General features: G+C 40.7%; 1 protein-coding gene across 2 annotated transcripts in view; it reads left to right on the top strand.

Moving 5' to 3' along the window:
- The first annotated feature begins 920 nt into the window (after window positions 1-920).
- Window positions 921-11,654, top strand: part of LOC114049673 (opsin-3-like) — a 51,989-nt gene continuing 41,255 nt past the window's right edge. The window contains exon 1 of one of the 2 annotated variants that reach the window (XM_027870985.1): window positions 921-1,332. In XM_027870985.1, the coding sequence (XP_027726786.1) occupies window positions 936-1,332 (397 nt within the window). In that variant the 5' untranslated portion in view covers window positions 921-935. The remainder of the gene's footprint in view (window positions 1,333-11,654) is intronic. The other variant, XM_027870984.1, reaches the window with a different exon arrangement.

The raw sequence follows: 11,654 nt of genomic DNA, 5'->3' as shown, positions 1-11,654 counted from the left end.
TCCAACCATTTTATTTTATATATGAGTAAACTGAAATGGGTAAACCCTCACCTTATTAGTGATGGCATCAGAGATGGCCACAATAGTGCTATAACATGTCTTTTTTCTTCCTTACTCTACCTATTTGTAAATGGTAAATTGGCACCACCACTTCTCCCCTTATTTGTTTGTTTGAATAATGGTGGATAGGATACAGGAAGAAAACTGGTCCCTTAGAGTAGCCTGTAAAAGTTCAAATAAGTCTCACTAAAAGGAAAGCATAAGGACATAAGATAGATAGACAGGCAGATAGATAGATAGATAGATAGAAGATAGGAGAAATAGAGATAGCTGATTGATATAGGCTAGGTACAGATGATAGATAATAGGACATTAAAATAGAAAGAAATGATAGATGATAGAGATGACAGGAGGGAGGGAGGGACAGAGAGAGAGAGAGAGAGAGAGAATTTATTACTCCCTTATTAAGTGTCAGGCACTCACAGCAGTATGTTTCCTTAGATCCTCGGAAAGGAGGAGAAAGTGTGTAAGGGGGATGTGCCTGCCACGTTTTTGATGTACAGTTTTCTCTTTCCTCCTTTTGTCCCCTCTTCGCGCGCAAACGCGCAGCACACACACACACACACACACACACACACACACTCGCACACGCACACGCACACACACGCACATGGATAGAGGCTGAGGTGGGGGAAGGGAAGGCTGCCTTGAGCCGAATCAGAGGAGAGCGGGTTGCCTGCCTCTTCTCCCACTCTCATTGGCGCCTCCCGTGGGAGCGGCCCCGGCGGCGGCGGCTACTGCTCTCACTCGCCATGGCCCCAGTGCGCTCGGGAGCCGGAGCCAGAGCTGGAGCCACAGCCGCGCCCAGGGTGCTGGCAGCAGCTGGAAGCACCGAGCGCTGAGCGCTTGCTTCCGGGGCAGCCCGCTTCCTAGCCATGTTCTCAGGCAACAGTAGCGACGACGGCGGTGGCGGCTTCTGGGGCAGTGGCCGAGCAGGCGCAGCCGGAGGCACTGGGGTTGCAGGGGAGCCCGGGCCGGAGGGGAGCCCTCGTCCAGCGCCCCTTTTCAGTCCCGGGACTTACGAGCTGCTAGCGCTGCTGATCGCCACCATCGGGCTGCTGGGTTTGTGCAACAACTTGCTGGTGCTCGTCCTTTACTATAAATTCCAGCGGCTCCGAACCCCAACCCACCTCCTCTTGGTGAATATCAGTTTCAGTGACCTGCTTGTGTCCCTCTTTGGAGTCACCTTTACCTTCGTGTCCTGCCTAAAGAGCGGCTGGGTCTGGGACACGGTGGGCTGCGCATGGGACGGGTTTAGCAACAGCCTCTTTGGTGAGTTGGGATGGAAGGAGAAAACACTCCTTTTTTCCATTGCAAACTTCCCTTTCCCTCCCTTTGGACCATCTCCTTGTCTCTATCTGTCAAACCATTCGCTTGTCCCTTCTCACCTACTTAGCCACACATCGCTCCCATTCTCACTGCCCTGACGGTCACTCATCCTGTCGTTTTCCTTCCCATCTGACCTCGGGCCTCATGACTACAAACAGCTTGCCCTCGTTTCACCCAGTCTCTTCATTTCCCACCCTTCAGCTGACCATGACCCCGTTCATATTTCTCCCTGCCATGGCACTAATCCTAAACAGCAATATTTCATTCGTTCCCATCTCCCAGACTCTCTGACTGTTATCTGTAAACTTCTCTTAACAGTCTCTACAGACTCATCAATTCATTTCTTTGCCCGCACAGCCCCCTGCCTTCTCCAATATATTTAACAGACCCGGTTTTCCATCTTTGGGGAAAAAAAAAGTGATGGATGTAAATATGTAAGAGATTTTTTTAGATGTGATTTTACCTACAAAAGATGGGGTGAGAGCATGAAACCATATGGTGCTTTCCCCAGAATTGGAGGTGAAATACTGAAATAGTAGTTGATGGATTCATATTGCCTTTTTTTTTCTTTTTAACAATTATAAAACCTCCAATTGGTTCTTTAGGAGTCAGACACATTCAGATCTCTTATTGCCAGCTGTATCATAGGCTACTCTTGCTCTATTTTCTTTGGTGTCAGTTTCCTATTATTAAAGTCTAAAGTGAAATTATAAGGTAATTAGGTGAATAGATCAGAGGATCCCAATGCAGGTGTGCAGGTAACAGTCCTGTGCAAACAGTGGACTTCTTTGTAGGAGAACTTGAATGTCAATGGAGCATTTGTTTTTACACCCGAACCTTAAAGAAAAAAAACATCCTATTGAGATGTTATATTTTGAATGAATGAAGGCATCATTTCACTAAGGCTGGAAAGGGAATTGCATTTTTGTGTGATAAGAGAAATGTAAATATGTATTTCCAGTTTTAAAGTCCATTTTCTACCTTGCAGGACAGGTGTTAATATTCTAAAATAGTGTTGATAATTCACTGCTGCTTTTATCATTGCAGGATGTAGAGTACCAGTGAATGTAACAGTAATGGAAAACTACTATTTTCTTATGTACTAGTATCCAATGTTCACACATATACAGTAATTCTAGTACTTAGCCACTGTTAGTTATACTTTTATTTTTAAAACTGAAGAAATGTCTTGGAATTCATAACTTCAATTATAAGATTGATTTCAATCACATGATTGTAGTATCATTGATGGCTGTTTTTTTAATACTAAATAATTTAATTTATATAAATAATTGAAACTTGAGAGATTGGTAAAATGTAGACAGATTCCCACATGTCTGTCAATCTTTCTTCTTTAGAGTAATTCAAAATAACCGTCTGGCTGTCTTTAGACTTTTAGGGAGTAGTGATGCAGCTTCCCACTCAGGGCACCAAGAATGAAGATTGTCAAAATGGATGCCTTAGAACCATTTTAGCTGCCTGGAAGTTTCACAAGCATTTCTATACCATTTCTGGTTCATTTCTAGCCCCCACTCTGTGGTGGTAATTAAGTGAGCAAGGGGCTCTTTATTGGAGGGCTTCATGAATCACCATCACCTTCCCTTCTTTACATTCTTCCTAAGGTCCCTAGGGGGCACCCTGGGGCTAGAGTCAGGAAGATTGTTTAAATGTGACCTCAGATATTTGCTAGCTTTGTGACCCTGGGCAAGGCACTTAACCTGTTTGCCTCAGTTTCGTCATCTGTAAAATGGGGATAATAACAGCATATAACTCCAAGGGTTGTGTCAAATGAGATAATAGTTGTAAAGTACTTAACACAATCTAGTACATAGTAAGTCCTATATAAATGTTAGCTATCATTACCATTGTTATCATCATTACTAATCTCTCCTAGCACTCCCACTCTTCTTCCTTTCTTGCTCCAACCTTCTCCCAGCTGACCACCTCAGGGTTAGAATCAGACATAGTGAAAACACAGTTTTACCCTTTAGCCTGCCCTGTTTTTAAGAGCCCTTGGGTCAAGCTTTTGACTGCTACCTTAGCCCAAATTTAAATGGGGCAAGGGTGAGGGAGAAGAGGGAGACTGAGGCAGGGAAGTAAAAGACTTCTAAATCTTTGCAGACAAGTCGCTGGTGGCCATGGAACTAAAAGAGTTCCTAGCAGTAGCTAGGGATTTTGGGATAAAATCCAAGAACCGTGCCCCTTGTTTGCAGAGTAGGGTGGGTAGGGGAAAAAAGGGGAACATGGTATATCTACAGTATTGACAGTCTTGTGCTACAGTACCATCAGCGTCAGAAGCAATGCTTAAACCTAGAAGTGGATTAACAACAACAACAGCATTTACATAGTGCTTTAATGTTTACAAAGCACTTTACAGATATCTCATTTTGCCCTCACAACCACCCTAGGAAGTAGATGTCATTATGGTAGCCATTTCACAGATGAGGAAACTGACACAAACTGAAGTTAAGGGACATGCTTAGGGTCACACAGTTAGTGTCAGACTGGATTAGAATTCAGGTCTTCGTGACTCCAGCACCAATATTCTGGCCACTGCAGCATGATGGAGCAGAAAAGGCACTGACCTGAGAGTCAAGGCAAGTCTAGAGTTTCCTCGTTTATAAAATGAGGGATCCCTAAAGTCTCTTCCAGCTTAAAATCTGTAGTCCTTAGTACAATGTTATTATTATTCAAGCTGTAGGCTAGATAGTCAGTACATGAATGAATAAATAAGTATACAAATACTGGATCCAGACTGCTTCATTCTAATCCAGAAGAGCTAAAACCAACTTCTGGGTTCCTAAAGCAAAATATCTCAATTCTGGTCGTAATTTTAAATTAGAGGATACACACACACACACACACACACACAACATATATATTTATTTATTTGTACATATATACATGTAATATATACACAAATATGTATATATACATATACTGAATTCTATGTATGGTGTATATACTTGCAGGGCTGTTTTGAGTAATACATTTTTGGCAAGTATCAAGTGCTTCATAAATGAGAATTATTATTGTTTTAGGTTAGATGATTAAATTGACCATTTTAGCTAAATTGACTAATTAATTTTTTTCCACGAGCCAATCAATTCAGTATAAACACTAGTTGAGTGTATGTAGAATTGCACTTATGTGAGTGCATGTAGAATTGCCTTGTTTCGCCTATTTCAGCAAGGTTATTAACTGAAAGGGAGACTCAGACAGCTACTCTCTGATATTACCCTTTTATTGTGAGACAGTGGACAGAAAAGGGGACTCCTGTCTATGTCTGGTGTGCTTAGTGCAAGGCCCATGAACAGATGTGGGAAGCAATTGTTAGAGCAATCATCAAAGCCAGGCAGGAAGGCAGCAGCTGTTGCCAGTAGCCCTGATGAGAGCACTTGCCTCTCTCTTCCTTTCTGAAGCTCCCTTTAGCTACTTTCTAAATGCAGAGCTAGTCAGATTTCTGGCCCGCTGCTCCTAAATTGCCCCATATGTGGCACAGTTGACTTTGTTGCCTAGAGGTAGAGTAAGAGAGCCAGGAGTCCTTTGTTTGAAAGAGCAGTGTGACCCTGGGAAGTCCTCTTACGTCTGTGTTTGTGTTCCACTGTGTTTTGGATGATCCTGGTTAGAGTTCAGGGCAGTGGGCTATACTGTAAATTTCTGAAGGCCTTAAGGCACAGGGTATACCAAACAGCTGTGAAGTGATAACATTGAGTCACAAAGTCAGTGATAGTTATATCCTTGACAATGCCTTCTTGGGTCTTCCCTACCATCTTGAACATGCCTATGTTAAAGGTCAAAGAATAATGACTGCTGGAAAGTAAGCCCTAGTGAATTCTACATGAGCATGCTCTTCAGCCTGACTGGCACCTCATCTTTTGCTTCCACAGATTTACAGCTTTTTGCTGCAAGATATTTGCAAATGCTAGTTGCTAAAATGAGGAAACTTTGGGGTATCTTTTTTTTTAAATGAAATGACCAGTCAAGTCAAAATTGTCCAAATAAAATGACATATCCTTAGTTCTCATGAAGCTGGAATCATGAGAGATATTTTGATCTACTATCCTGCTTTGAGGCAAGATCAGACCCAGAGCATACCAGCCTAAAAGCCTTCTTTTCAAGTATTCAGTATTCAGAAATGATTCTATGCCTTCTTTCCATATGGCAAGATGGATGTTGCAAGTGTGTATGTGTGTGTGTGTATGTGTGTGTGTGTGTACATGTGTGCATATATTTCTATGGCTATAGATATAAATGTACATTAAGGAACAATAAGTTGATTGATGTGAGAACTCTCTCCACTAATACAGATTGCAACCTTTCTGTGACTTAGAAGTCTTCATGTGATAATGTGAAAGAAAAATTAAGCATTTTGCAAATAACTTCTCCAAAGCTGGGTAACATGGTCCTTGGACAACAGAAATGTAGTTTATTATCTGGCCTCAACACCTTTCCAAATTTTTTTTTCATCAGGCACTGGATTTTTTTAGTTCAAGTATTTAAATACAAAGAGAGAAAAAGTTATATTGCAATTTGAAGTATGAAAATATCTTCAAATTGTTGCTTGTTTAATTTATGCATTGGAACATTAATATTATTTTTTAAATATGTTTATGACTTTTTTGTTTTCTAATACAATTTTAAGTCTTCCCTTCGTCAGTCAATTTTTAGTCACGTCCAACTCTTCGTGACCCCATTTGAGGTTTTCTTGGAAAGATACTAGAATGGTTTGCCATTTTCTGCTCCAGCTCTTTTTACAGATGAGCAAATGGGGTTGAGTGACAGGGGTCACACAACCAGTAAGTGTCAGGCCAGATTTGAACTCATGAAGTTGAGCCTTCCTGATTCCAAGCCCAGTGGTCTATCTACTGTGCCACCTAGTCTTCTCTTATTTCTAAGCAATTAGAGGAGAGGTGAAAAGAGACATAATAATTAGTTTTAGCAAAGGTCTGCAACTAACAAGCAAGTCATGGCCCAATAAACTACAAACTGCTGTTTCATGAAATTACTTTTCTCTTACATTTATAATTGTTTACAATTGTATGCACTCTTGAATTTTCTTCCAGAGAAGAGTTCCAGTCACAAATGCATGGATAATATGTTATTATATTTGCTACTGAGATAAAACACAGAAATGAAAAACAGTCTAGGTTTTGTATTCTCTAATGTGATTAGAGGTATTCTATCATGTTTTGTGCTACTGACCCATAAGAATGAAATCATATTACAAAAGGGTAATGGTTGGTAAGCTAGATACCGTGGCTCAGACAATGCTAAGATAAGATTTAATATCATAAGAGTGAGTTTTATTACAATAGGGCTCCAGCTCAATGAAGTCCTAGGTATAGAGGTGCATATATATTTCCATAGCATATTTCCTGACACTGAGAAGGAAAAGGTTAAAGTATACCGCAGGAGGAACTCCATGGATTCATACCAAAATACCACCATGTTGAATTTTGTTTTGAACTCTGGGATGAATGATCTGTTGTTGTTTGGTTGATTAGTTAGAGCTGATTCTTCGTGACCCCATTTGGAGATTTCTTGGCAAAGATACTGGACCAGTTTACCATTCCCTTCTCCAACTCATTTTACACATGGGGAAATTGAGGCAAACAGGGGACTTGCACAGGATCACATAGCATCTAAGTATCTGAGGCCTGATTTTATCTCAAAAAGAGGAGTCTTCCTGACTCTAGGCCTGGCATTCTATCCACTGTGCCACCTAGCTGCCCTTATATTCTAACATGAGGAGATAATACCTATAGGGGATTAATAACCAGAAAATCGAGTTCTCTTCACTCCAGGGCCAGCACTCTATCCACTGCACCACTTAGCCATCATGAGGTGGGGCATGCCACACTACAGCCTCCTGCTGTACTGACTTCCTAATCTCAGTTATGCACATACAACTATGGGCTAGCCCATCATACGTCTTCCTTACCACTCGCTACTATTTTTATATTACCCTTTTTCCTCCCTATTACCATTCCAACCATGTTTACCTATCACTAAGCCTACTCTCTTATTGTATTTGGAACTTCCACTTTAATGTTAACAAATTCCTGTACATCTTTGAACTTTTCAACAAATATTCTTTATACCTCTTTACTTTTATGGCTGTCCCATTTGATCACCCCCATTACATCCATGTGGCCATCCCTTCTCCTATTCTGGATGACTCCAAAGATCACAAGGGGTGTTGGGCACACTTCTTGTTTCCTATTTTGTTTTCTAGATCTCTTTTCTACCATTATCTTTCAATGACCTGTCCTCCCTGTTTATGCTACCCTCCTCCTCATCATTGTGATTGTCATCTACCAACCTCCAGATCATCCTCTTAATTTGATGGTAACTTTAATGCCTGGTTTACAGTATTCTCTACTCCATTCTAAGCTATCAACCTTAGCAATTTCAAATCATTTTGACAGCCCCCTGACAAAGTGACCACATAATTCCTCAACCTTTTTAATTTCGAAGACCTCCATTTCACTACCATATTTCAGCCACACACCAAAATAGTCATAACTTAGACTTGACTCTCTCAAAATTGTGTTACCTCCAAGATCTAAGTTATATTTCACCTTTATTGGGATCTTCAGTCCATTGACCTGTCCCTGTCTTCCCAGTCTATCTTCCTGACTTCCATTGGTTTCATTTATATACATACTTAGCTTGAAGGCCATGAAACTTCAATGTTTCACTAGCTTCTGTCCTAGAATATCTTACCCCTCTGATCTCCACTTGTAAATTCTAGTCTCTGGGTAACTCCCATCATTTAATTTCTCTACTCTAATTCTAGGGCTGCTGAGTCTTACAGGAGAAAGTAATGAAATTAAATGGATTTCACTCACCTTAAGTCAATGATAAATCAGCTTAGTTGTGCTTCCTTGTGGGAGTCTTTCTACAGTGTCTGTAGCTATTCCTTATCTCATTCCCCAAGGTAACTATACCAAACATTTTCTTTTCTCCTTTTGCTGCATAGCTCTACTTAGGGCTGATTACGTAAACTACTTTACTACTTAAATCGAGAGGATTCATTGTGAATTCCCCTTAGTTCTTTTTTGTTCCTTAAGCCTTCTCAGCATCATTGCCCTTCCTTTCCTCCAGGTACCAAAGAAGAGATATACCTACTTACTCCCAAAGACTAGTTCCTCTAACTACTACATCCTCCCATTCCTTCAGCTTTCTTCAGGACTTGTTCCATCCTTCTGCTGCATGTGTCTTCAATGTTTCCCTTGCCATTAATACCTTACTATCTGCCTGCAAACTTGTTCTTGTATCCTAAGTTTTAATTGTCCTTTCTTTTCTATCTACCTACTCTCCCTTTACTGACACTGATCCCTATACTTAGACTGACCTCAGTCTTCTTTTTTACCTATTAAATTTGGCTCTAAAGCCAAAGGCAAATGGTACCTCTTCCAGGGAACCCTCAATTATGCCTCCAGTTGGGGGTGACTTTTCCCCACTCAGATCTTACATGCCATTTTGCTTTGTAACTTCCCAATGTGCTTCTGTCTCATTGTAGATGATAGCCTTCTGGATTGGTGTTATGGTATTTTGTCCCCCACTAGATGATAAATCCACCAAAATCATACTGTAGTGCCTCAGGGTGGCATAGAGTTCTCCCAAAGTCTTAAAAGCTATGTCAGCAAAACTCAGGCCTTGACAGATAATTCCAACCTAGAAAGGTTTCAAGAAAAGGCCTAGTGATAGGCTATAGGACCAACCAACCTAAATTCAGAGTCTCATCACCAGTCTGCTGCAGTGATACATTTTTTGATCACAGACACTCTCAAAGATTATCTACCAAGGTATAGAGGAATTGCAGTCTGTGTTGGTGATAGCAATATCCACAGGGATGAGATTACAGACTCTTTAAATATCGAGGAAGCTATCTAGGTTGATGTTTTCTCATTCCTAGGCTGTCAATTATTTAAGGACTGGAACAATTTCTTATTTAAACTTTGAATCTCTCTCTAGCACCTAGCATGGTGCTCTGTGTAATAGTGTGGTCTTGTATTCTTCATGCTTTGCCCTCTGATCCCATAGAGGCACCTAGGGGTGGCACAGTGGATAGAGCACTGGGCCTGGAGTCAGGAAGACTTGAGTTCAAATGTGACCCCAGATATTTATTAGCTGTGTGACCCTCGGCAAAATTACTTAACCTTTGTCTGCCTCAGTTTCCTCAACTGTAAAATAGGGATAATAAAGCATTTAGATCCTAGGGTTATTGTGAGGACCAAATGAGATAATATTTGTAAAGTGTTTAGCACAGTGCCTGGCATGTGGTAGGCACTTAACAATTGTTTCCTTCCTTTCCTCTGTGATGAATGAAAAGTCTGAGAGACATAGATTCTGGATAATTAATATCAATTTATTCATTATAGCTAGCAAATAATTAATGAAATGATGGTCATTGACTTTCTCTCATAAGCCAAAAATGAACTTTGGGGGTCCACTGAGAATTTAAATACCCTTGGAAGAGTTCTTGACAGGCAGAAGTCAACTCTGATTGGTTAACAATAAATGAGAGAATGAATATTATAATCATAGGTGGGCTTATTCTAATGAGGAAGTGACTTTGATTAGGTTACTCTTACTCGTCTCTACCCAGACCACCCTGCCTGGGGCAGTGTAGACAAAAGGATCTTCCTTCACTGAAGCTACTTATGTCCCAGTTGAGTGGGGCCTGGACTAAGACTGTGGAAATTGTTAACCCAATCTCCTTATCAGCTCTGTCCTTCAGAAGCTGCTTTGACCTAGTAGAGAACTAGGAAATAGAAAGGGAAAAAACCATGGATCCCCAGACATTAATTGGTTATTAATAGAAGACAAAAATAATCATTTCTCTCACCTCCTTCCTTCTTTCCCACCCCAATGACAGTGGTGCTACCCTGAACTTTTTTCCTTTTTCTTTTTCTTCCACTGCCCTTCAACATTTTTGAACTAGACATCTCATAGGAATCTCAGACTCAACCTATCCAAAACAGAACTCATTATCTCTCCCTCCAAACTCTCCTAACTTCTGAACTTTCCCATTTCCCTTTCCTCTAGTCATCCAGGTTTGTAACCCCTGACTCCTCACTCTCACCCATGCCTGATTGATAGCCCAAATCTCTCTTTTTCTACCTATACAGACTCTCTCAAATAAGTTCCCTTCTCTCTCTCACATAACTACTATCTCAATATAGTCCCGCTTCACCTCTTTTTTGGACTATTGAAGTAGTAAGATAATTGTTTTCCTTGCCTCGGGTATCACCCCCAGTTTAGTTCATCTGCAATTCACAGCTACCAAGGTGATATTCCTAAAAGCATAGATCTTATGATGTCATTCTCCTACTCAAAGAATTCCAGTGACTCCTTATGACTTCAAAGATTAAATAAAAACTCCTCTGGCATTTAAAGCTTCTCACGACCTGGTAACAACCTACTTTTTCAGCCTTATTTTACATTAGCCCACTTCACAATAAAATCCAGCCAAACTGGCCTTCTCACTGTTCCTCATACACAACACTCCAATCTCTGTCTCCATTCATTTGTGCTTAACACAGTGCCTAGCACATAGGAGGAGTTTAAAAAATGTTTATTGATTGATTGATTGAAATATTTATTGATTGCCAATTCTCCATACCTGGAATGTACTCCTTTCTCAGCTCTGCCTCTTAGAGTCTCTAATTTCCTTCCAGGCTCAGCTTTCTAAAAGAAGCTCCTCTCTATCCTTCCCCCTACCCCTCAACGGCACCCAAAATTACTTCGCATTTTTTTGGTCAATTTTCTATGTACCAATTTATATACATTATCTCCCCCAGCTGGATTATAAGCTCTTTAAGTACAAAGATTATTTCACTTTTGTATTTATGTCTCCAGCCTAGCACAGGGCTTGGCACATCATAGAAGTTTAATAAATCCTAAGTCCAAAGCCAGGCCCAATTTACACTTCCTTTGTCTCAGTTTCTCAATGGAGAAACTAAACAGGCCCTTTCCTTTCTTGGCGATAGATTAAAGCCTCACAATCTCAGTTTAAAGCCATACTCCTTTCAATTGATGTCCCCAAGACTCAGTTAATAAAAATCCTGAGTAATCCCTTTCTTTGATTCTGAATCTACTGTTTGAGACCCCTATATGCACAGTCTCTCTCCTTATCTTGATTTTAGTGTTTCCTTCTATCTTCACTCAGCTTATCTTGGGTCCTCTTCCCTTTATGAAAGCATACCATGTCCTTTACAACTCTACCCCAGGTATCACCAATCACCAAGTCATAT

This window comes from Vombatus ursinus, unplaced genomic scaffold (genome assembly GCF_900497805.2).
Source record: "Vombatus ursinus unplaced genomic scaffold, bare-nosed wombat genome assembly UNPS02014798.1, whole genome shotgun sequence".
Lineage (NCBI taxonomy): Eukaryota > Metazoa > Chordata > Mammalia > Diprotodontia > Vombatidae > Vombatus > Vombatus ursinus.
The sequence above is the reverse complement of the archived record's forward strand: the minus strand, read 5'-3'. Positions and strand labels throughout refer to the sequence as shown.